The sequence below is a fragment of the Neophocaena asiaeorientalis genome, unplaced genomic scaffold, assembly GCF_003031525.2.
Source record: "Neophocaena asiaeorientalis asiaeorientalis breed wild unplaced genomic scaffold, Neophocaena_asiaeorientalis_V1.1 scaffold807, whole genome shotgun sequence".
Taxonomy (NCBI): domain Eukaryota; kingdom Metazoa; phylum Chordata; class Mammalia; order Artiodactyla; family Phocoenidae; genus Neophocaena; species Neophocaena asiaeorientalis.
This window is the reverse complement of record NW_020173723.1, coordinates 8,301-34,716: the sequence shown is the minus strand read 5'-3', so window position 1 is coordinate 34,716 and position 26,416 is coordinate 8,301. Positions and strand designations below refer to the sequence as shown.

Genomic DNA, 26,416 nt, shown 5'->3' with positions numbered 1-26,416 from the left:
GAGGGCCCGGGTTCAATCCCTGGTCAGGAACTAAGATCCTGCAAGCCTCACAGCACAGCCAAAAAAAAACCATAATGGGGCTTCCCTGGTGGCACGGTGGTTGAGAGTCCGCCTGCCGATGCAGGGGACACGGGTTCGTGCCCCGGTCCGGGAAGATCCCACATGCCGCGGAGCGGCTGGGCCTATGAGCCATGTCCGCTGAGCCTGCGCGTCCGGAGCCTGTGCTCTGCAACGGGAGAGGCCCGCGTACTGCAAAAAAAAAAAAACCATAATGCAAGCTATGTATGAAATTTAAAATTTTCTGAAAGCCACATTGAAAAAAGTACAAAGAAACCAGTGAAATTAATTTTAATATATTAAGCCCAGTGCATTTAAGATATTATCATTTGAACATATCAGTATGAAAAATTGCTAGGGACATATTTTACATTCTTCTTTTTGTACATAAGTTTTTGAAATCCAATATGTATTTTACAGTCACAGCATCGCTCGGTTCAGACATGTTTCAAGGGCTCAGGAGCCACACGTGGCTGTCCTATTAGAGTGCAGGCTAGTAGGGATTTGTTAAACTCTTCCAGGAGTGTTTACATTTTTATGAGAACTTGGGATGGGGTGAGGGGCATCCACCCGGCAGCTAGATAAAGGAAATATTTTAGATTCCTTAACTCCTCAAACACTTAGAAAAGTGGCCTTGTGTTCAGGCTATGAAGAAAATAACCCAGGAGAGCTCATTTTTCTCATCCGTCAGGAAAGGTGCTCACCACCCATAGGAGCACATCACATCTCCGGGTTTTACCATCTCAGTTCTCTGCAGCCTCCTTGACCATCCCCCTGGGGTTTCAGCTAGCTGTTTTAGATGGCCTTAGCTTTGACACATTCTTCTAGCCTAGAAGTTTTACTTTGGGCAACAACTCCAACCCACTGATAGTGGCTGCTTGAAGTGTGTTCAGCAGGATTCTGAAGCCCTATCCAAGCCGATCGATCGGGGAAAGGATGCAATGATCACATTGTGATGTTGGCTAATGAGAGGGTAATAATGACACAACATCTATCTGCCACTCCACCCCTATCTCCCAGCTTTAGAGAGAGATCCCAAGGGAAGGAACTATTGCTAGATTAGGGATCCAGCAATGCTGGATGTGGAGCAGCCCAGGAAGGGCTTGTTCCCTGGTAGCTCAATTTTCCTGGCTCAGAGGGAACCCTGACAAGGTTGGCAGTGAAGACAGGGAGTCAATCTGGGCCCTAGACTCAGGAGGGAGATTTCCTTTTGCTGTGCAGTCATAGCCAGTGGACTTTAGAAATCCCACAGTTTAGAAATTCTAAATCCCCAGTACCTTGCTGTGTTGGTAACTGTTCATTCTTCCATAAAGGAGAAGTACTGGAAAGAGCAATAGGCTGGGAGTCAGAGACCTGGATTCAAAGTCTGTCTCTCTGAGCTTGGGTTTCCTGTGAAAAAAATGGGAGTGTTAGAAATGCCCGCCTTGCTTATCACCCAGCATTATTCTGCAGCCTAAATGAGATAAGATAGGGGAAAGTGATTTGGAAACCAAATGCCCTTCTACAAGCTGCAGGATTGTTACCAAGGACTCTCTCTGAACTCAAATGGGTGAGTCTTCTCATTGTGTGTATTTTTTGTGTGTATTTTTTTTTTTATAGGTACTTCAAGAAGGACAAGGCAGTTTGGTACTTTCCCAGGCAACTATGTAAAGCCTTTGTATCTATAAGAAGACTGAAAACCACAGAGATGATTTTTATTGGAGGATGAAGCATAATTCATGAATTTGTCTCTTTATTTAAACATTGAGTCAGTAGGAAAACTAATGCAGTGGATAAAGAAAGAAGAAAAAGAGAGGACAGAGAAGTGTTGCATTTACTTACTGTCTAAGCTTACTGCGTGTATCAGGGCTGAACCCCGCAGAAAAAGGAATGAGGCAAGTTGGTATTTACTTAGCTGCTTCTGGGAGCCACTCCAGCCCTGCCCTCCCTGCCACCCCACCCCCGCCCCACCTTGAGTAATCTGACCTGCAGCATGGTCCAGGAGCAGTTAGGCCAGAAATGCTTCTTGCTGCTTCAGGCTTGACCGGCTTTGGCTCAAAAGGTCATTTAGCCTGCAGGAGCCCTCGGAGCAACAGGCAGACCCCCAGCCACCCTCCAAGGCTCCACACAGACTCCCCCAGTCGCCCCGGAGCCTGCCAGTCCCCTAGTGCTGTGAGAGACCCGTCAGGGCTGCCAAGGCGCTCCCTAAACAGTAGTGGAGACCCCAAACTACCCAAGGCCCAGTCCCTCACTGGAGGTAGGTGGGGAAATGGAGGTCAAAGTAGGCGCCCAGTGCATTCAGCCTGCATGCAGCTTTGCCACTGACGCCCCCGGTGTTCAGCCACAAAAGCACACAAGGTTTGCCCCTGGAGCAGGGTGGCCAGGCAGATAGTTAAATTTGTATTTCCAGGTGACTGTAGCCTGAGGGCCCTTGCAGCGGCCCCTTCCCCGTATCACTGGCTGTTATGAACGGTCACCTTCAGGGCAGTGCAGAATGCCATTGCTGCTCTTTCTTTTCTGGGTTGTTTTGGGCCAGGACAGTTTGGGGTTGATAGGCCTATTCTCACAGAGAACCAAGGATGGTGTTCAGTGACTGTACACTGGATGCCAGGGGCCACTGATGAGCAAGCCACGCTCCAAGCCTTAGAAGAGGTTCACTGTGGCTCCATTTTCATTGGCCATAGGAGTCCAAGGACTACCCCAAATGTAGGAATAGGAATTATGTAGGTTATGAATCCTGACTCACCCTGTGAGGCTTCTCTTTAGAATAGAAGGTGCAGATACAGTGGCCCTAAGAGCGAAGCCGTGATTCTGCCACTCCCAGGAGGCCAGTCTTTTGTTGGGGACTGAGGCTCCTGGGATGCCTGGGGTGTTCCATCACAACTTTATCCAATTCAAGGATGCTTACCGGCCACTCTGTTAGACACCTTGGAGAGATAAAGATAGAAATGACTCATCCCCTGCCTGCTGGGAACTCAGAGGTGGTTGGAGAGACAGACACACAAAAATACTGAATCAAGAGAGACTGTGATAAGTGCTAAGAAGGGTGTGAGAGAGGAAGAGATGAATTTTCCCTGAAGGGACCCTAGAAAGCATTGTCATATTTCTGTCTCCATTAGCTCACCTTGAACAACTAGGATGCTGGAAGAACCTTTGTCTGAAGGTGGTTTATGGCTGGAAATACTTGGAACTGTTTCCAGGGTCTTCAAACTCTCATCCTGCCCACAAATACACATCCAAGGTCACAAATAGGAGTAGCAGTTCCAGGTTGATAGGGTGTGTACAGGAACCCTGACTCTTTGCATATAGCTCAGAATTGGCCTAGGACCCATGTCCCAGAGTCTTTATAAGCACACAGAGTTTGTCTTCAGTGCCTCAGCTTCTCCCTCCACTATGCATCTTAGGACCCCCAGCAGCTGCCCACCCCCATCAGAGAGCCACAGTACCCTCCCTCCCTGTCCTTCAAAGCATGCTCTCAGGAAAGCAACTGCCACTGACTCCTTCACAGTAAAGTATAAATGACTGATAAGAGGAAGGTGTTATTTCTTCACAGAAACACTGGTTTTTAACTAGAACAGAGCAGAGCCTTAATCCCAAGGGGGAAAGGCTGTGGAACTAATGGTGGAGGTGGGGCTGGGGCTATAGGTGAGGGTGGATGAGCTTCCTGGGTGGAAAGGGACTTACTGATATTCCCTAAGAAAGACTCCGTGCTTTGGAAGGTCCACCTCGCCATCCAAGGGCACTCTGTTCCTGTCTCTCCTCCCCGCTCCGAGTATAGCTCAAGTGCATATCCACATGCATTTCACACAGCAGCATCACCCATTTTGGAATGTATATTGGCTAATGTGTTTCCTGGTCTTTCTTAGATGCAAACCATTCATAACACGATCTTATCTGTTTTCTGAGGGGTGCTTATTGATTAAGTAGGTAAGTTTGAACACCTCTTTAAATACAGCTAGAAAATAAACCAATTTGTAAAGTCACATTTGCATATGATGCCAGCCTCACGACTTTGTATATCTCCAGAATCCCAGGTATGCCTGGGATTTTGCCCATCTTTAATAAACTCATCTGTTAAAATCTGCATCAAACTTCAGCTTCCTACATATGACACAACAAGGAACAAAGGGTTCCAATTGCCCCTTTGTCTTCAGACATTTAGTAATACAAAATACCTATTTTTATGCTGAGATATTTATACAGGTTTATTAATCGCAAGTGCAACTAACTGGCGGCATGCCCTGCAACACATTTTGAATAGATTAGCCATGCTTCTGGGTAAAGGCAAGCCCCACACTACTGAACTTCTGCAGTCTTTCTGGGATCAGTAAGAGAAAAAAAATCACATGCTTAAGAAGTGAGACTGTAAATATGTATATTTAACTTTGTATAGTCCATGTACCTACTTTGTATAGAAAAATAATTTTAAAAATTTGAACCGAAGGGGGAGTAAAATAAGGAAGTCATGAAGTTTTTTTGCATATTTAAATGAAGGAATTCCAAAATAACTTACCTGCCGATTTTTAGCCCAAAAATAGCCCTTGTAAAGTGTTATAATTTTAAATAATCATTCTTTCTGGGAGAGAAGGTAACTGTTATCTCAATTATAGTGGTTTTTCTTATTTTTTGATTTTTTTTTTTTTTGCAGTCCTGTTTATCTGGAGTAGTATTAAGGCCTATTGCTAGAATAGGTTACTACAAAAAGTATATTCTGAAAGAAAAATAACTGACATTATATATAACCAATTAAAGTATTGCCATTTAAATCATACACCAAGCGCATGTACTATGCAGACACAGATTTTTTTGTTCATCTATTTTCCTTTATGCAGTGGATCGATCTGACAAATAGACGTTGAATTACTACATTGGCTGTACATGGTATTTAATAAACTTCATTCAGAATTGTGTGGCATATGTTCTTACCATTCATTGTTTCCTACCCTTTCAAGTTTCTCAAATGAGACTTATATTCACCTCTTCAGTGGTGCACACACTCCTTTTCCATTCTTACTTACATCTGGCTTCCCCCCTCACTTCTTGAGGGCACCGCTTACTCTATTCTCAATAGGCTAACTCCGTGACACTCCGAATTGATTAATGTTGACCATTTCACCATTCTTTCTAAAATGTTTGTATTTGTTCTGATTACAAGAATAATGCACATGTCTTTAAAAGCAAGTGACCATTATAAAATATGTATAATGGGTCTCGATTTACTCCACAAGACATGGGTACAGAAAATGAGACAGCACTTAGTTTTTCTAAACAAGTTAAATCTGGCTACGAGTCCACAGTGGGTGAAAATGCACTCTGTCCTTGTGTTCACTCCCAAACCAAGTGTGTCAAGGCTGGGGCACTAGGCATCCAGCCTCCCCTGGCATCTCCATTTGGGGTGGGGCGTGCTACAGCAGCATGGGTCTGTCCCATAGTAGAAAACCCCAAAACTCCCACCCTGCCTCTTCTGATGCTGTCCTTCGCCCTTCAACTCAAAGCACCCATTCGCACTGCTACCCCTTTGGGGTGACTCGGTGGAATCTCCTTTGCTTAAGCCTTCAACAGTCCTGGGAGAAGGGTCATCTTCCAGGGGTCTGACAGCCTTGATACTGGGCCCTGAGTCACAAGCACTACTTCTTCCTTCCATCCCGTCCAACAAATCCATCAGCTCTACCTTCAAAATACCTTTAGAACCCAACCACTTCTATCCCCACAGTCCAAGCCATTTTCTCACCTGGGTCATTGCAGTCACTTTCCAACTGGTCTCCCTGCTTCCACCCTTGCCCCCTCTACCTTAGTCTGAACAGAGCAACCAGAGTGATCCCTTGAGCGGCTACTCCTCTCCCTCGGAGTGGTGCAATGGCCTCGAGTCCAAAGGACACTGCCCTGCCTCCTCTCTCACCTCTGCCTTTCTCATTGTTCCTTGCCGCCACACAGTCCTTCCGGCCTCACACTCATCAAGCACGCTTCAGCGTTAGGGTCTTACTGTGCTGTCCCCTAGGCCTGAAAGACCCTGCCCCCAGAGCTGCATGGCGTCCTTCCTTCCTTTAGGTCTTCCTGTTGCCCTCTCAGGGAGGCTTTCTCTAACCACTTTATATGTAATAGGATCCTACGGTCTCCAACCCCAGCAGTCTATCCCATGCTCTTTTCCTCTGTGCTTCTCCAAACACTCATCACCATCTGATATTTGTTTTCACAATCAATTGTATAAAGTCCACGAGGGTAAGGATTCTGTCTTGCTGTTACATGCCCAACACTTAGAAGAGTGCCCAACTAGTTGGCACTCAGCCAACTAGTTTGAGCAAACACATGGTTTGAGCAAACAAATGAGTAGATAAATGAATGAATTAAATTAAGCAATGAACCTCTCCAGACCAGAGATCCTAGAACTCAGAAAACTGACACTAATTGTGAAAGCAGTGAACCATCATGTCACTTTCTTACAGCAGCAAAAATAACAGAAATTAATCTCTTTAAATATTCTGGGCTTTTACAAACATAGAAAGTGAAAGTTCTCTGTAATTAAAGTCACCTCCCCACAGAGATCACCTAACTATCCAACGTATGACCCTCCAAGCTTTTCGCTTTGCGCATACAAAACACATCTCTAAACAAATGCTTTAGACAGGTTTACATGCTTTTTTTCCCTGTTAACAATAGAACTTGGACATGTTTCCATAATTTACTTAACCACCCCCCTATTGGTGATGCAACAGTTTGATGTTATTGCCAGCTTTTTACCACAACAAACAATGCAGCATTGAGTAGAATTATTGGCTCAAAGAGCAGGAACATTTCAAACGTTAAAGAAATATTGTCTTCCCAAAAAATTGCACCAGTTTACACTCCCACCAAATGTGTTGTGTTTCCCCACCACCCAACTGTCTGCTTCCATGAAAGGCTCTTCCTTGGTCTGCCCACCTTTTCTGGCCAGCAGCTTCTCAGTCCCCTTTCTAGATCTTCACCACATCTCAGCCCTCTGTTACTTTCTCTCCACACATGCTCCTTCAGCAAGCAGACTCCCCACGATATAATTTGGCCCGAAGAGTCAATTGTCTGACGGCTCCTTTCATTGATAAGTAGTGGAAAACTAACATACTTGCTGGTATTGAGTCACATCCCTGGGAAGAAAGGAGCTGGAACTAGCCTCAGGCAGGAGTGAATCCAGAGACTCAAACTTTCTCTGTATTTGTCTTATTCTTGGCTCTGTTGGTCTTGTTTGACTACATTTTCACCTCCTGAATGCAGTAATAGGAACTACAGCTGCAGGCAGCTCCAGCCTCACTCTTCCAGTTCTGTAACTCGAGACCAGGCAAAAGGGCCTTCCTGTGACTTCCCTGAAAACAATTCCAGACGCTGGCAGGCCCGACAGGAATATTTAGTGTTCCTTGACTCATCACTTGGGTTAAAGGGACTGGAGTGTGATTGGCAGGCCCACCAGAACATCATGGAATAGGGGACAGGAGAAGGCCAGGCAAGGGGGTGGACTGCTATAAGAAGGCAGCTGGAGAGATAACTCAATGTTCCAAACTGGACTTTAGGCATTATTGTGACAAACTGGAAAATGGGACACCATTTTCCTGTCCCAGGACAAACTTCAGTGTAGCTGAATGTTGGCTCTCTGTGCAGAAGGTCTGCTAGCCAAGGTCTTGAGAAGGACACAGCGTAGGAGGACGTCCATCCAGAGGAGGAGGCTGATGTGACCAAGGGGACATAGCACAACTGTATCACACATTAAAAGTATGATTCTGAAAAGGAACAAAGAGTGGTGTCTCAAAAGTCATGAAGTGTTTGGGTGAGTTGTATGTGGGTGTATTGGACAAGTCGTCTTAGCATGTCAAACCCATCTCAGGGATACTTAGTGGAGGCCTATTAGGACAAACGAAAGAAGTTACTACTTGATAACAAGTAGTTTGTGGAATGTATTAGGCAAGAAGGTGGTTCAGATCGAAAATATTTATATAGGATGGATAAACAACAAGGTCCTAGTGTGTATATCACAGGTAACTTATATTCAATATCCTGGGATAAACCATAATGGAAAAGAATATTAAAAAAAAAAAAAAGCATGTCTCTATGTGTATAACTGATCACTTTGGTCCACAGCAGATTGGCACAACATTGTAAATCAACTCTACTTCAATAAAAAACAATTTTTTCAAAAAAAGAATATTTAAAGAAAATTTAAGATGAACCCACAGATATAAAAGCCCTGATGAGATACTATGAATGACCACGTGACACTTTAGTTTATGAGGTCTGTCCTAGAGAACAACTACTCTGTTCTTCCAGCCCCCTCACTCTGGCATCATCAGAGGCAAAATACTGGGTAGATTGAGTCTCTCTGGCCCCTTCTGGCTTACTCATTTTTAAAGTGACTTCTGACAAACTCACATGAAACTGCAAAAGAGGTAGATCTGAGAATAATCTTCAAAATAGCATATATCATGTAGATTGATGAGAGCTTATATTATTAAGGTCAGTGGATCTCAAAGTATGGTCCATGGACACCTAGGAGTCCCTAATCCCTCTCAGGAGATTCATAATGTAAATTATTTTCATAATAATGTTAAGACACTTGTGGTAGCCAGCTTCCAAGAACGCCTTCAGTGATCCTCACCTCCGGGTATTCACACCCTTGTGTGGTCCCCTTCTGCATCCTATCAGGGTTGTGTGACCAACAGAATATGGCAGAAGAGATGGTATGTCAATAACAAGTCTAGGCCATAAAAGCCATTGTGGCTTCTGTCTTTTGTTTGAACTACACTTTAGAAATAAGTAAGTCCTAGTTGTTGTGTTGGATAAATGTGCTAATTCGTCCAAAAGGAGGCATTAAAATGAACAATGGGCTGTGACATTTTTCACAGAACTAGAAAAAATTATCCTAAAATCTATATGGAACCCATAAAGGACCCAGAATTGCCAAAGTGATCCTGAGGGAAAAGAACAAAGCAGGAGGCACAAACCTCCCAGACTTCAGACAATACTACAAAGCTACAGTAATGAAAACAGTGTGGTATTGGCACAAAAACAGACATGTGGGTCAATGGAACAGAATAGTGAGCCCAGAAATAAACCCACACACCTATAGTCAATTAATCTTTGACAAAGGAGGCAAGAATATACAGTGGAGAAAAGAGAGTCTCTTCAGCAAGTGGTGTTGGGAAAGTTGGATAGCTGCATGAAAACCAATGAAGTTAGAACACACCTCTCACCATACACAAAAATAAACTCAAAATGGCTTAAACACTTAAACATAAGACATGACACCATAAAACTCCTAGAAGAGAACATAGGCAAAACATTCTGACATAAATTGTAGCAATGTTTTCTTAGGTCTCCAAAGGCAATAGAAATAAAACTGAAAATAAACAAATGGGACATAATCAAACTTATAAGCTTTTGCACAGCAAAGGAAGCCATAAACAAAAAGAGAACCTATGAACTTGGGGAAAATATTTTGAATGATACAACTGACAAGGGCTTAATTTCCAAAATATACAAACAGCTCATACAACTCAATAACAAAAAAAAAACAACCACCATTCAATCAAAAAATGGACAGAAGACCTAAATAGACATTTCTCCAAAGAAGATATACAGTCAATAGGCACACAAAAAGATGTTCAATATCATTAATTATTAGAGAAATGCAAATCAAAACTACAATGAGGTACCACCTCGCTCTGGTCAGAATGGCCATCATTAAAAATTCTACAAATAACAAATGCTGGAGAGCGTGTGGAGCAAAGGAAACCCTCCTACACTGTTGGTGGGAATGTAAGTTGGTGCAGCCACTATGGAAAACAGTATGGAGGTTCCTCAGAAAACTAAAAATAGAACTACCATATGATCCAGCAATCCCACTCCTGGGCATATATCCAAACAAAACTATAATTCAAAAAGATGCATGCACCCCTATGTTCCCAGCAGCACTATTCACAACAGCCAAGACATGGAAACAGCCTAAATGTCCATCAACAGATGAATGGATAAAGAAGATGTGGTATGTTGAATATAGTAGTATTATGGAATACTACTCAGCCATAAAAAAGAATGAAATAATGTCATTTGCAGTAACATGGAAGCAACTAGAGATGATCATACTAAGTGAAGTAAATCAGAAAAAGAAAGACAAATACCACAGTATTGCATATGAGGAATCTAAAATATGATACAAATGAACCTATCTAGAAAACAGAAATAGACTCACAGGCATAGAGAACTGACTTGTGGTTGCCAGGAGGGAGAGGGGTGGAAGAAGGATGGACTGGGAGTTGGGGATTAGCAGAGGCAAGCTATCATATACAGAATGGCCAAACCATGAGGTTCTACTGTATAGCACAAGGAACTATATTCAATATCCTGTAATAAACCATTGTCAATTGAAAAAAATGCACAACTTAGAAGTTGAGAGTTATGTTTTAGTTGGTGGATTTTCTGAGGACTTCAAGCCCAGGAGACAAGACTCTCAGATAACTCTGAGGGACTGCTCCAAAGAGGCGAGCGGGGAGCCAGGATATATAGGAGTTTGGGCATCAAAGACCAGGTAGTCGGAACATCGAAAGATTATTGTTAATTAAAGAAAACCAGACATCTCAAATTAATGAAATTCGTGCTTTTCTACGTGTGGGAAGATGCAAAGTCTGGGCTCACTGAAATCATTCCTTTGATGTGCTCCTCAGCTCTCTGGGGCCAGTATCCTGTGCTTTCTCATCCTGAGTCTCCTCAGCGTGCACCCTTGGGGGAGTGGCTGCAGCAGCTGACTGCTTGTTGACCCGCATTCTGTTTCCATCCTGAGTTCCCTCTGGGCTCACCGTCAAGGGCGGCTGTAATATGTTGGCTTGATAGCTGCAACATCCTTTGTTTACTGATATGGCAGGCAACGTTTCTCCTTCACAGTCATAAATTTGACCAAGGTTTGGGAGACATTTCATGACCAATTTTTTGTCCCACATTGCTAGGAAGCTTATTCCTAGCTCAGGCAAAGATTCTGTTTATATGCCACTCAAGGTGCTAATTTTGGGTCTGGCCCTGTTGACACTTTAAAATTCTCTGGATCTGTCTTACTAGTCTATTATGATCCAGAAAATGTTTTCCTTTGTTGCTTCTTCCCATATCTAGAATTACACTATTGCAATTATTCTATGTAGAGTTTAGCCATCATCAATTTTGTTAGAGGCCTGTTTACACATTGGGTAAGAGACAACGATCTTATAAAACAGACAGGATATAAGTAATAGAGCCAGTAACATTAATAAAGTCACAGTGCAGCAGAGAGACAGACAAGCAAAGAACAAAACAATGATTAGTATAACTAGTTGTAATCCGGTTGCAATAAACCATCAAGTCCACAGGAGAGCCAGCTGGAGAAGCCAAATTTTGGAATGATAAGGTAGAGAGGAAAAAAGTATACTGTTGTAAACAAAGATAAAACATTTTATCAACTTGTTGTAGGTCATAGCATGAGGTAAGATTTTTCTGGAAAACAAAGATTAAAAGCCAGTATAGGAATTCCCTGGCAGTCCTTGGGAATTAGGAGTTAGGACTCCAAGCTCTCACTGCCGAGGGCCCAGGGTTCAGTCCCTGGTTGGGGAACTAAGATCCTATAAGCCACATGGAGCATACCAAAAAAAAAAAAACAAACAGTGCCGGAGAGGGTGTGACGAACAGAGAAGCCTCCTACACTGCTGGTGGGAATGTAAGTTGGTGCAGCCACTGTGGAAAACAGTATGGAGGTTCCTCAGAAAAGTAAAAATAGAATTACCATATGATCCAGCAATCTCACTCCTGGGCATATATCTAGACAAAACTATAATTCAAAAAGATATTACATGCACCCCTATGTTCACAGCAGCACTATTCACAATAGCCAAGACATGGAAACAACCTAAATGTCCATCAACAGATGAATGGATAAAGAAGATGCGGTACATATATACAATGGAATACTACTCAGCCATAAAAAAGAACAAAATAATGTCTTTTGCAGCAACATGGATGCAACTAGAGATTATCATACTAAGTAAATCAGAAAGAGAAAGACAAATACCATATGATAACACTTATATGTGGAATCTAAAAAGTATGACAAAAATGAGCCTATCTATGAAACAGAATCAGGGACATAGAGAATGGACTGGTGGTTGCCAAGGGGGAGTGGGGTGGGAGAGGGTTGGATCGGGAGTTTGGGATTAGCAGATGTAAACTGGTATATATAGAATGGATAAACAAGATCCTACTGTATAGCACAGGGAACTATTTTCATTATCCTGTGATAAACCATAATGGAAAAGAATATGAAAAAGAATGTGTGTGTGTATGTATGTATATATATATATGTGTGTGTTTGTGTCTGAGTCACTTTGCTGTACAGTAGTAATTAACATTGTAATTCAACTATACTTCAATAAAAAATAAATTAAAGATTTAAAAAAAGAGATGTAACCATCTTATATAAAGCCCATCTATAAATTCTTACAAACTTTATCTCAATCCTATCAACTTTTATACCCTTAACTTTAGTTTTCATTAGGATAGGACCCAAACAACAAGTTTTGATCTTACAGGAGGTATCCTAGAAATTTTTCTTTCTTTTGTTTCCCTGTCCATTTACTCTGTTTTTATATAAAAGGCTCTGGGATCCCAAGAGAGGGGTTGAGCCTCAGGCCCTTTTGTCAATCTTGATTAATTGGCCTAACTGTTGCCCCAAGTAATTGTTGATCAAGTATATCAGTGTAATTTTCCAGCCCCTTATATAATTTAAACTGGGGTAAATAGAGCAGACTTGTTTGGCCTTTAATGTTGGGGACAAGCAGGGGGTCCCTTTTAGCTAATTTAACCTTAGGTAGTATAATATCAAAACCTTGTGTTTTAATCCCATAAATGTCCATTTTATTCATCTCATTTAAAGTAACCATCTAAAGATTTCTTTATCCATTTGGCATAAGTACCTTTTAAATGTCTACCTTGTTAGAAAAAGTCTCTAGACTTTCTCTACAGTTTTTTCTTTCCTGTTAATCAACATAATTTAATGTTTTTATTAGCATCTGTAAGACCCATCGAGGGGAAGCTAAGAACACTATAAGGCTTGCCAAACCAGTTTTTCTTGTTTGATTTAAACTAAGGGAGTTCTTATGTTAACCATTAGAGATACATATATATTTATATTTTCACATTCGATTTTTTTTTATAGGTACCAAAAAACAGTTGTTTATAATGAGAGCTCTCTAAAAATATACCAATTTAGAAGTTTTTCCAGTTTAAAGGATCTATCTCTGGCTATTAATGAGATATATATTAATAGTGATTCAAGACACAAGAGGCTTCTCCATAAGAGTGGGGAGGATGTCACCTAAATAAGATCCAGAAATTTTACTCCCCAAAATAATATGGCAGAGGTCAAGTTTTCAAACACACACACACACACACACACACACACACACACACACACACTACACACAAAGATCAGGTAGAACATTTACATCTCAAATACACAGGAAGAGAAATGCAAGTTCCCCTGGTTAAGGTCAGAATTTTGAAAATATGTTTTTATCAAGCTGGCTTTTTAACTGAACTGCATATGCAAACAAACAAAAAACAGTTTTGGAATGTCAAAAGAGCCCCAATTTGGCCATGTAAGGTTGAGATCTCTTTTAATATACACACACACACACACACACACACACACACACACACACACACTACACCCTAAGATCAGGTAGAACATTTACATCTCAAATACACAGGAAGAGAAATGCAAGTTCCCCTGGTTAAGGTCAGAATTTTGAAAATATGTTTTTATCAAGCTGGCTTTTTAACTGAACTGCATATGCAAACAAACAAAAAACAGTTTTGGAATGTCAAAAGAGCCCCAATTTGGCCATGTAAGGTTGAGATCTCTTTTAATATAATTTCCCCAATAAGGTAGGTACTTCCAAGTGCGAGCTCCGTATGTATTGTATTGAATACATGAATCTGGCTGGAGTGTTAGTTGGAAGTTGGCTTTCTGACGCCCCTTTCTCTGTTTTGAGAGAATCTGTTTCCCAATTTAAAGTTGAATTCATCGGGGATAAAATTTTGTAGTGAAAACTGTGTGGTGGGCTAATGTGCTGTCTGTGAGCTTCACTCCTCTAGGTTTTTGCCCTCAAGTTGTTTTAGCTCCCTTTTACATGTCTCGGGTTCTCCCTTTGGTAGCATAAGACTACGGTGAGTGCTCAGATCATGGAAGGGCCAGTTCTTATCTGTGTCCCTGTTTGAGCAGGTTGTTAACTAAAATGAGTAGGTTTCCCTATAGGGACAGCTACCCAGCATGAGGTCTTTGCCTCCACCACTCCTGCAAGTTTCTCAGCCGCCTGAGAGAGCAGCTGCCAGCCAGGAGAGTGTCACTTCTTCGGAGCTGAGAAGCTCTCATGTATTATTTTTGCTTTTATCCAGACAAATTCTTGTTAATTCTTGTTAAGGTAGCCAATCTGATGAAAGACGTCAGGCCAGCCTCCTCCCCAGCCTCTCAGTTCAGACCACTCAGTTTCCTTTACTGAGTAAATCCCAGGCTCCCCTAATATCTTTCAGTTACGGGCACTTTCTCCCGGTGTTTTTCAACCAGCCTCACCTAATGCCTTTAAATCGGGGGGGGGCGCTCCCCAATATCTTTCAGTTGGGGAGCCACGTACCGGTAAGATACCACCAAATAAAACTCAGGATCATCAACCGATAATCAAGAGATCCGAGAACCAGGAGAGACTCCTCCAAATTCGTCTGTACCCCTGGAGGAGGCAGATGGGCCCAAGCGGCCTCTACTGGTACCAAGGCTCCTGTTCCTTGCAGAGTTCAGGCAAAGGAGAGAAGTCTACTCTGGGACCCTACATAATTGGCCACCAAAACTGTCGACTGAAAAAACAAAAAATACACAACCTATAAGTTGAGAGTTATGTTTTATTCGGCAGACTTTCTGAGGACTTCAAGCCTGGGAGTCATCCCTCAGAGTGACCTAGGTTTGTGCATTTTTTTTTTCTCAGTTAACACCATAATGGAAAAGAATATGAAAAAATATATATGTATAAGTGAATCACCTTGCTGTACACCAGAAATGAACACAACATTGGATATCAACTATACTTCAATAAATTTTTTTTTAAAAAAAGAACAATGTCCTGGGAGTCAGAAGACCTGGGTTCAAGTGCGGCCTCTGACACTTACCAGGTTATGAGACCACAGAAATGCCACTTAAGCTGAGCCTTGGTTTCTTCATCAGGGAGGGGAGACACCTGGACCAAAGAGGGGGCTCTGTTAGGAAGGAGGAACAGGAAGTGATGTTTGAACGGCAACCTGCAGTGCCCACAACAGAGCTCTCCAGTTATTCCAGTGCCTACTGTGTACCAGCACTTTCCATGCATTATCTCATTAACTTCTCATACCAAAGCTATAAGGTAGGTATTCTTTTCTCTGTCAACAGGTGAGGAATCTGAGACTCAGAGGAGTTTAGTCCAAGGTTTCTTTTTTACAGCAAGTAAGTGGATTCAGTCTCACTCCAAAGCCAGGGCCCTTTCTATTAATTACATTCTACTGCCTCCAAGGAAAGCCATCAAGAACAAGTTTGCAGACCAGTATACCTCTGGAACATCTAAAGTTTACCCAGATTATAACATTTCCAAGAGTGACCCCATGGAATAATGATAACAGTGATAACCATTTGATGAGCACCTATTATGTGCTTGAACACTGAGTGTTCAGTATGTCCCTCCTCAGTCTTCTGCCAGAGCCAACAGCAGCAGAAATGGCATAGAAGCAATTTTCAGGTACCCCTCACGATTCCACGTCATGTTATTTTTTATCACTCAAAAGCCTCTCAGAAGTGTGGTCCAGCCTCGCCTGGGCCTGTGCTTCCTCACTGCCACACTAACCCTTCATTGCCTGCACTATGTAGTGTTGCAGATCTGCAAAGCTCAAAGGTCACTAAGAACTTTGTGCCCCTCCATATTTTCTGTATCAGTTAAGAATGACTTTAACTGTAGTACAGGTGGTCCAACAAGTGGCAGCTTATGTGACACAGATATGTCTTATATTTCACAGGAAACCAGACAGGGCTCTGGGTTAGTGTTTGAGTCCCCTGAACTTTCATCATTATAAGCTGGCTACGATGGCAACTCCAAGTGTCAGATCTTCATACAACTATATCTGAAGGCAAGAAGCAGCACAAAGGACAGAATTTTTCTCTTTTTCTCTTTATATGCTTCCCTCATTAGGGAAGGAAAAGCTTTTCCAAAAGCCCCCCTGCAGACATCTTCTCACATTTCATTGGCTGGAGCCAATCATGTGGCTACTCCCGGCTGTAAAGAAATTGCTAAAGGGGGGCTTCCCTGGTGGTGCAGTGGCTGAGAATCCGCCTGCCAATGCAGGGGACACAGGTTTGATCCCTGGTCCAGGAAGATCCCACATGCCACGGAGCAACTAAGCCTGTGCGCCACAACTACTAAGCCTGCGCTCTAGAGCCCACGAGCCACAACTACTGAGCCCACATGCCACGACTACTGAAGCCCATGCGCCTAGAGCCTGTGCTCCACAACAAGAGAAACCACCACAATGAGAAGCCCATGCACCACAATGAAGAGTAGCCCCCGCTCGCCGCAACTAGGGAAAGTCTGCGCACAGCAACAAAGACCCAATGCAGCCAAAAATAAAATAAATAAATTTATATATATATAAAAAAGAAATTGCTAAAGGGAGGGGGCAAGGCAGGAGACGGTTGGGAATGGCTTTGGGTAGCCAATCAGCAGTGAGTACCACAGGCTAGCCCTGCCTGGATGCTCTTTTTCTTTAACTTCCAGGAGATCTTCCTGCCTTGCTCCTCACTGTTTCTTTGAATTCTTCTCATCCTCTCCTCACCCTTTCAATACAGACAAATGTTCCCCAGGCTTCTCTCTACAGTCTGTTGCCCAGGCAATCTTATCTGTTCTCTTAACTTTATTACCCCTTTTTCCCCCACAAGTTGCTTTTTTCTACTTTTTAAACAATACAAAGTTATTGGAGAGACTTGAGACAAGATAGCAGAGAAGAAGGACCCTGAGCTCACCTTCTCTCATGAGCACGTCAAAATCACAAATAACTGCTGAACAACCACTGATAAGAAAAAGACTGGAACCTACCAAAAAAGATATTCTACATCCAGAGACATGAAGAAACAACAATGAAACACAGGAGGGGTGCACTCATGATATAATCAAATCCCAAACCCCCAGGTGGGCTATCCAAAAACTGGAGAATTATATTGCAGAAGTTCTCCCACAGGATTGAGAGTTCTGAGCTCCATGTCAGGCTCCCCAGCCTGGGTGTCTGGCAGCAGGAGGGGCCTCCCCCATAGCATTTGGCTTTGAAGGCCAGTGGGGCTTGATTGCAGGAACTCCACAGGACTGGGGGAAACAGAGACTCCACTCTTGGAGGAAGCACACAAGGTCTCGTGCACACTGGGACCCAGAGCAAAAACAGTGACTTCATAGGAGCCTGGGCCAGACCTAACTGGTGGTCTTGGACAGTCTCCTGGGGAGGTGGGAGGTGGCTGTGGCTCACTCTAGGGACAAGGACACTGGTGGTGAAGGTATCAGGGAGTATTCATTGGTGTGAGCTCTCCTGGAGGCTGACATTTTGGCCCTAAGACCTGGCCCCACCCAGGCCTGTAGGCTCCAGTGCTGCTATGTCTCAGGCAAAATAACCATCAGGGCAGGAACACAGCTCCACCCATCAACAGACAGGGTACCTAACTGACTTCCTGAGCCCACAGCTGCCTCTAGACACACCACTGACACAACTCTGCCCAAGACCCAGCTCCACCCACCAGTGGGCAGGCACCAGCCCCTCCCACCAGGAAGCCTGCACAAGCCTCTAGACCAGCCTCACCCACCAGGGGGCAGACGTCAGAAGCAAGAAAACTACAATCCCACAGCCTGCAGAAGTGATTCCACAAACACAGGTCAGAACCTACCCCAGGACCAGCTGGTCCCTGGCCCTTGGGTGATGACAGGGGATTGTGCTGCTGGGACACATAGGACATCGCCTACAGAGGGCCAAAGTGGAGAAACATAACTAACCTTCCACATACATAAAAATACAAATAGAAATTTAGACAAAATGAGATGGCAGAGGAATATGTTCCAGATGAAGGAAAAAGATAAAACCCCAGAAGAACAACTAAGTGATGAGGAGACAGGAAATTTATCTCAGAAAGAGTTCCGAGTAATGATCATAAAGATGATCCAAGAACCTGGGAAAAGAACGGATGCACAGAGTGAGAATTTACAAGAAGTTTTTAAACAAAGAGCTAGAAAATATAAAGAACAGAGTTGAAAAATACAATAACTGAAATGAAAAATACACTAGAAGGAATCAACAGCAGAATAAATGAGGCAGAAGAACAGACAAGTGAGCTGGAACACCAAGTGGTGGAAATCACTGCCACAGAACAAAAGAAAAAATAATGAAAAGAAATGAGGAGAGTTTAAAAGACCTCTGGGAAAACATCAAATGCAACAAGGTCTGCATTATAGGGATCCCAGAAGGAGAAGAGAGAAAGGCCCTGAGAGAAACTATTTGAGGAGATAATAGCTGAAAACTTCCCTAACATGGAGAGGAAAGAGTCACTCAAGTCCAGGAAGTGCAGAAAGTCCCATACTAGATTAACCCAAGGAGGAATATGCAAATACATATAGTAATCAAATTGACAAAAATTAAAGAGAAAATATTAAAAGCGACAAGGGAAATGCAACAAACAAAATATAAGGAACCCCCCATAAGGTTATCAGCCGACTTTTCAGCAGAAACTGCAGGCCAGAAGGGATTGGCACCATATGTTTAAAGTGATGAAGGGGAACAAACTACAGCCAGGAATACTCTACCCATCAAGGCTCTTGCTCAGATTCGATAGAGAAATCAAAAACTTTACAGACAAGCAAAAGCTAAAAGAATTCAGCACCACCAAACCAGCTTTACAACAGATGCTAAAGGAACTTCTTTAAGTGGAAAAGAAAAGGCCACAATTAGAAACAAGAAAATTATGAAATGGGAAAGCTCACTGGTAAAGGCAAACATACAGTAAAGTTAGGAAATCATCCACACACAAATAATGTCAAAACCAGTAATTATGAGGAGAGTACAAATGCAGAATATTAGAAATGCATTTGAAATTAAGAGATCAGCAACTTAAAACAATCATGTATGTGTGCTATATCAAAACCTCAGGGAAACCATAAACCAAGTCTAAAATAGATATATACATACAAAAAAGAAAACAGAATGCAAATACAATGCTAAAGATATTTATCAAATCACAACAGAACAAAAGAGAAAAGGAAGAAAAAAAGACCTACAAAAAACAAACCCCAAACAATTAACAAAACAGAAATAAAAGCATACATGTCGATAATTACCTTAAATGTAAATGGATTAAATGCTCCAACCAAAACAAATAGACTGGCTGAATGGATTAAAAAAAAATTTTAAAGACCCATATATATGCTGTCTACAAAAGACCCACTTCAGATCTAGAGACACATATGGACTGAAAATGAGGGGGTGGAAAAAGGTATTCCATGCAAGTGGTAATCAAAAGAAAGCTGGAGTAGCAATACTCATATCAGACAAAATAGACTTTAAAGTAAAGACTGTTACAAAAGACAAAGAAGGACACTACATAATGATCAGGGATCAATCCAAGAAGATATAACAACTGTAAACATATATGCATCCAACATAGGAGCACCTCAATATATAAGGCAAATGTTAACAGACATAAAAAGAGAAATTGACAGTAACACAATAGTGGGGGATTTTAACATCCCACTTACATTAATGGACAGATCATCTAGATAGAAATCAATAAGGAAACACAGGTCTTAAATGACACATTAGACTAAATGGACTTATTTGATACTTATAAAGAATTTCATCCAAAAGCAAGAGAATACACATTCTTTTCGAGTGCATATAGAACATTCTCCAGGACAGATCACATGCTGGGCTACAAAGCAAGCCTAGGTAAATTTAAGAAAAGTGAAATCATATCAAGCATCTTTTCCAACCACAATGCTATATATTAGAAGTCAACTACAAGAGAAAAAAAAGCTGCAAAAACACACAAACATGTGGAGGCTAAACAATATGCTACTACAACAACCAATGGATCACTGAAGAAATCAAAGAGGAAATCAAAAAATACCTAGAGAGAAATGAAAACACAACAATCCAAAACCTGAGACACAGCAAAAGCAGTTTTAAGAGGAAAGTTTATAGCAATACAAGCTTACCTCAGGAAACAAGACAAATCTCAAACAACCTAACTTTACACCTAAAGCAACAAGAAAAAGAAAAAACAAAACCCAAAGTTAGTAGAAGGAAAGAAGTCATAAAAATCTGAGCAGAAATAAATGAAATAGAGACTAAGAAAACAACAAAAAAGATCAATGAAACTAAAAGTTGGTTCTTTGAAAAGATACACCAGATTAATAAACCTTTAGCCAGACTTATCAAGAAAAAAAGGGAGAGGGTCCAAATCAATAAAATTAGAAATGAGAAAGGAGAAGTTACAACTGACACCACAGAAATACGAAGGACCGTAAGAGACTACTATAAGCAACTATATGCCAATAAAGTGGACAACCTAGAAGAAATGGACAAATTCTGAGAAAGGTACAATCTCCCAAGACTGAACCAGGAAGAAACAGAAAATATGAACAAACCAATCACAAGCACTGAAATAGAAACTGTGACTAAAAATCTTCCAAAAAACAAAAGTCCAGGAGTCAAGATGGCAGAGTAGAAGGACGTGCCCTCACTCCCTCTTGAGAGCACAGGAAGCACAACTAGCTGCTGGACAATCATCAACAGGAAGACACTGGAACTCAATAAAAAAGACACCCCACATCCAAAGACAAAGGAGAAGCCACAATGAGATGGTAGGAGGGGCGCAATCACAGTAAAATCAAATCCCATAACTGCTGCGTGGGTGACTCACAGACTGGAGGACACTTATACCACAGAAGTCCACCCACTGGAGTGAAGGTTCTGAGCACCAGGTCAGGCTTCCCAACCTGGGGGTCCAGCAACGGGAGGAGAAATTCCTAGAGAATCAGACTTTGAAAGCTAGCAGGATTTGATTCCAGGACTTCGAAAAACTGGGGGAAACAGAGACTCCACTCTTGGAGGGCACACACAAAGTAGTGTGTGCATCAGGACCCAGGGGAACGAGCAGTGACCCCCATAGGAGACTGAACCAGACCTACCTGCTAATGTTGGAGGCTCTCCTGCAGAGGGGGTGGGTGGCTGTGTCTCACTGTGAGGACAAGGACACGGGCAGCAGAAATTCTGGGAAGTACTCCTTGGTGTAGGCCTCCCAGAGTCCACCATTAGCCCCACCAAAGAGCCTGGGGAAGCTCCAGTGTTGGGTCGCCTCAGGCCCAACAACCAACCCAGCCCCACCCATCAGCAGACAAGCGGATTAAAGTTTTACTGAGCTCTGCCCACCAGAGCAACAGCCAGCTCTACCCACCACCAGTCTCTCCCTTCAGGAAACTTGCAGAAGCCTCTTAGATAGCCTCATCCACCAGAGGGCAGACAGCAGAAGCAAGAAGAACTAAAATCCTGCAGCCTGTGGAATGAAAACCACATTCACAGAAAGACAAGATGAAAAGGCAGACAGCTATGTACCAGATGAAAAGATAAAACCCCAGAAAAACAACTAAATGAAGTGGAGATAGGCAACCTTCCAGAAAACGAATTCAGAATAATGATAGTGAAGATGATCCAGGACCTCGGAAAAAGAATGAAGGCAAAGATCGAGAAGATGCAAGAAATGTTTAACAAAGATCTAGAAGAATTAAAGAACAAACAGAGATGAACAATACAATAACTGAAATGAAAAATACACTAGAAGCAATCAATAGCAGAATAACTGAGGCAGAAGAATGGATAAGTGACCTGGAAGACAGAATGGTGGAATTCACTGCTGTGGAACAGAAAACAGGAAAAAGAATGAAAAGAAATGAAGACAGCCTAAGAGACCTCTGGGACAACATTAAATGCAACAACATTTGCATTATAGGGGTCCCAGAAGGAGAAGAGAGAGAGAAAGGATTCAAAAAAATATTTGAAGAGATTATAGTCAAAAACTTCCCTAACATGGGAAAGGAAATAGCCACCCAAGTCCAGGAAGTGCATAGAGTCCCACACAGGATAAACCCAAAGAGAAACACGTTCAGACACAGTAATCAAATTGGCAAAAAGACAAAGAAAAATTACTGAAAGCTGCAAGGGAAAAACAACAAATAACATGCAAGGGAACTCCCATAAGGTTAACAGCTGACTTCTCAGCAGAAACTCTACAAGCCGGAAGGGAGTGGCATGACATATTTTAAGTGATGAAAGGGAAGAATCTACAACCGAGATTACTCAACCCAGCACGGAACTCATTCACATTCGATGGAGAAATCAAAAGCTTTACAGAAAAGCAAAAGCTAAGAGAATTCAGCACCACCAAACCAGCTCTACAACAAATGCTAAAGGAACTACTCCAAGTGGGAAACACAAGAGAAGAAAAGGACCTACAAAAAACAAACCCAAAACAATTTAAAAAATGGTAATAGGAACATACATATCAATAATACCTTAAATGTGAATGGATTAAATGCTCCAACCAAAAGACACAGGCTCACTGAATGGATACAAAAACAAAACCCATATGTATGCTGTCTACAAGAGACCCACTTCAGACCTAGGGACACATACAGACTGAAAGTGAGGAGATGGAAAAAGATATTCCATGCAAATGGAAATCAAAAGAAGCTGGAGTAGGAATACTCATATCAGATAAAATACACTTTAAAATAAAGAATGTTACAAGAGGCAAGGAAGGACACTACATAATGATCAAGGGATCAATCCAAGAAGAAGATATAACAATTATAAATATATATGCACCCAACAGAAGAGCACCTCGATACATAAGGAAACTGCTAACAGCTCTAAAAGAGGAAATCGACATTAACACAATAACAGTGGGGGATTTTAACACCTCACTTACACCAATGGACAGATCACCCAAACAGAAAATAAGGAAACAGAATCTTTAAATGACACAATAGACCAGATAGATTTGATATTTATAGGACATTCCATCCAAAAACAACAGATTACATTTTCTTCTCAAGTGCACATGGAACATTCTCTAGGATAGATCACATCTTGGGTCACAAATCAAGCCTCACTAAATTTAAGAAAATTGAAATCATATCTAGCATCTTTTCTGACCACAACGCTATGAGATTAGAAATCAATTACAGGTAAAATGAACGCAAAAAACACAAACGTATGCAGGCTAAACAATACGTTACTAAATAACCAAGAGGTCACTGAAGAAATCAAACAGGAAATCAAAAAATACCTAGAGACAAATGACAATGAAAAGACGATGATCCAAAACCTATGGGATGCAGCAAAAGCCCTTCTAAGAGGGAAGTTTATAGCAATACAATCTTACCTCAAGAAACAACAAACATCTCAAATAAACAATCTAACCTTACACCTAAAGGAACTGGAGAAAGAAGAACAAAACCCATAGTAGAAGGAACGAAATCATAAAGATAATAGCAGAACTAAATGAAATAGAAACAAAGGAAACAATAGCAAAGATCAATAAAACCAAAAGCTGGTTCTTTCAGAAGATAAACAAAATTGATAAACCATTAGCCAGACTCATCAAGAAAGAGGGAGAGGACTCAAATCAATAAAAGTAGAAATGAAAGAGAAGTTACAATGGACACCTCAGAAATACAAATCATCCTAAGGGACTACTACAAGCAACTCTATGCAAATAAAATGGACAACCTGGAAGAAATGGACAATTTCTTAGAAAGGTATAACCTTCCAAGACTGAACCAGGAAGAAATAGAAAATATGAACAGACCAATCACAAGTAATGAAATTGAAACTGTGATTAAAAATCTTCCAACAAACAAAAGTCCAGGACCATATGGCTTCACAGGTGAATTCTATCAAACATTTAGAGAAGAGCTAACACCCATCCTTCTCAAACTCTTCCAAAACTGCAGAGGAAGGAACCTCCCAAACTCATTCTATGAGGCCACCATCACCCTGATACCAAAACCAGACAAAGATACTACAAAAAAAGAAAATTACAGACCAATATCACTGATGAATATAGATGCAAAAATCCTCAACAAAATACTAGCAAACAGAATCCAACAACACATTAAAAGGATCATACACCATGATCAAGTGGGATTTATCCCAGGGATGCAAGGATTCTTCAATATACGCAAACCAATCAATGTGATACACCATATTAACATACTGAAGAGTAAAAACCTTACGGTCATCTCAATAGATGCAGAAAAAGCTTTTGACAAAATTCAACACCCGTTTATGATAAAAACTCTCCACAACGTGGGCACAGAGGGAACCTACCTCAACATAATAAAGGCCACCTACCTCAACATAATAAAGGCCATATGTGAAAAACCCACAGCAAACATCATTCTCAATGGTGAAAAACTGAATGCATTGCCTCTAAGATCAGAAACAAGACAAGGATGTCTACTTTCACCACTGTTGTTCAACATAGTTTTGGAAGTCCTAGCCATGGCAATCAGAGAAGAAAAAGAAATAAGAGGAATACAAATTGGAGAAGAAGTAAAACTATCACAGTTTGCAGATGACATGATACTGTACATAGAGAATGCTAAAGACGCCACCAGAAAACTACTACAGCTAATCAATGAATTTGGTAAAGTTGCAGGATTCAAAATTAATGCACAGAAATCTCTTGCATTCCTATACACCAATGATGAAAAATCTAAAAGAGAAATTAAGGAAACACTCCCATTTTCCACTGCAAAAAAAGAATAAAATACCTAGGAATAAACCTACCTAAGGAGACAAAAGACCTGTATGCAGAAAACTATAAGACACTGATGAAAGAAATTAAAGATGATACAAACAGATGGAGAGATATACCATGTTCTTGGATTGGAAGAAGCAACATTGTGAAAATGACTATACTACCCAAAGAAATCTACAGATTCAATGCAATCCCAATCAAATTACCAATGGCATTTTTTTACAAAACTAGAACAAAAAATCTTAAAATTTGTATGGAGATACAAAAGACCTCAAATAGCCAAAGGGGTCTGGAGGGGACAAAAAGGAGCTGGAGAAATCAGACTCCCTGACTTCAGACTATACCACAAAGCTAGAGTAATGAAGACAATATGGTAATGGCACAAAAACAGAAATATAGATCAATGGAATAGGATAAAAAGCCCAGAGATAAACCCACACACCTATGGTCAACTAATCTATGACAAAGGAGGCAAGGATATACAGTGCAGAAAGGACAGTCTCTTCAATAAGTTGTACTGGGAAAACTGGACAGCTACATGTAAAAGAATGAAATTAGAACATTCCCTAACACCATACACAAAAATAAACTCAAAATGGATGAGAGACCTAAATGTAATACCAGACACTATAAAACTCTTAGAGGAAAACATAGGAAAAACACTCTTTGACATAAATCACAGCAAGATCTTTTTGATCCACCTCCTGGAGTAATGGAAATAAAAACAAAAATAAACAAATGGGACCTAATGAAACTTAACAGCTTTTGCAAAGCAAAGGAAACTACAAACAAGACGAAAAGGCAACCCTCAGAATGGGAGAAAATATTTGCAAACGAATCAACAAAGGATCAATCTCCAAATTATATAAACCACTCATGCAGCTCAATATTAAAAAAACAAACAACCCAATCCAAAATGGGCAGAAGACCTAAATAGACATTTCTCCAAAGAAGACATACAGATGGCCAAGAAGCACATGAAAAGCTGCTCAACATCACTTATTATTAAGGAAATGCAAATCAAAACTACAATGAGGTATCACCTCATACCAGTTAGAATGGGCATCATCAGAAAATCTACAAACAAATGCTGGAGAGGGTGTGGAGAAAAGGGAACCCTCTTGCACTGTTGGTGGGAATGTTAATGGATACAGCCACTATGGAGAACAGTATGGAGGTTCCTTAAAAAACTAAAAATAGAATTACCATATGACCCAGCAATCCCACTACTGGGCATATACCCAGAGAAAACCATAATCCAAAGAGACACATGCACCCCAGTGTTCATTGCAGCACTATTTACAATAGCCAGGACATGGAAGCTACCAAAATGCCCATTGACAGATGAATGGATAAAGAAGATGTGGTACGTATATATAAAGGAGTATTACTCAGCCATAAAACGGAACGAAATTGGGTCATTTGTAGAGACATGGATGGATCTAGAGACTCATACAGAGTGAAGTAAGTCAAAGAAAAAAC

At 41.3% G+C, this 26,416-nt stretch overlaps 1 protein-coding gene across 5 annotated transcripts in view; it reads left to right on the top strand.

Annotated features, from left to right (window-relative positions):
• The window catches only part of SORBS1 (sorbin and SH3 domain containing 1), a 239,950-nt gene extending 234,999 nt beyond the window's left edge, over positions 1 to 4,951 (top strand). For all 5 annotated transcript variants that reach the window (XM_024750684.1, XM_024750683.1, XM_024750685.1 and 2 more), the window contains one exon: positions 1,657 to 4,951. In XM_024750684.1, the coding sequence (XP_024606452.1) occupies positions 1,657 to 1,724 (68 nt within the window). In that variant the 3' untranslated portion in view covers positions 1,725 to 4,951. The remainder of the gene's footprint in view (positions 1 to 1,656) is intronic.
• The last annotated feature ends 21,465 nt before the right edge of the window (positions 4,952 to 26,416 follow it).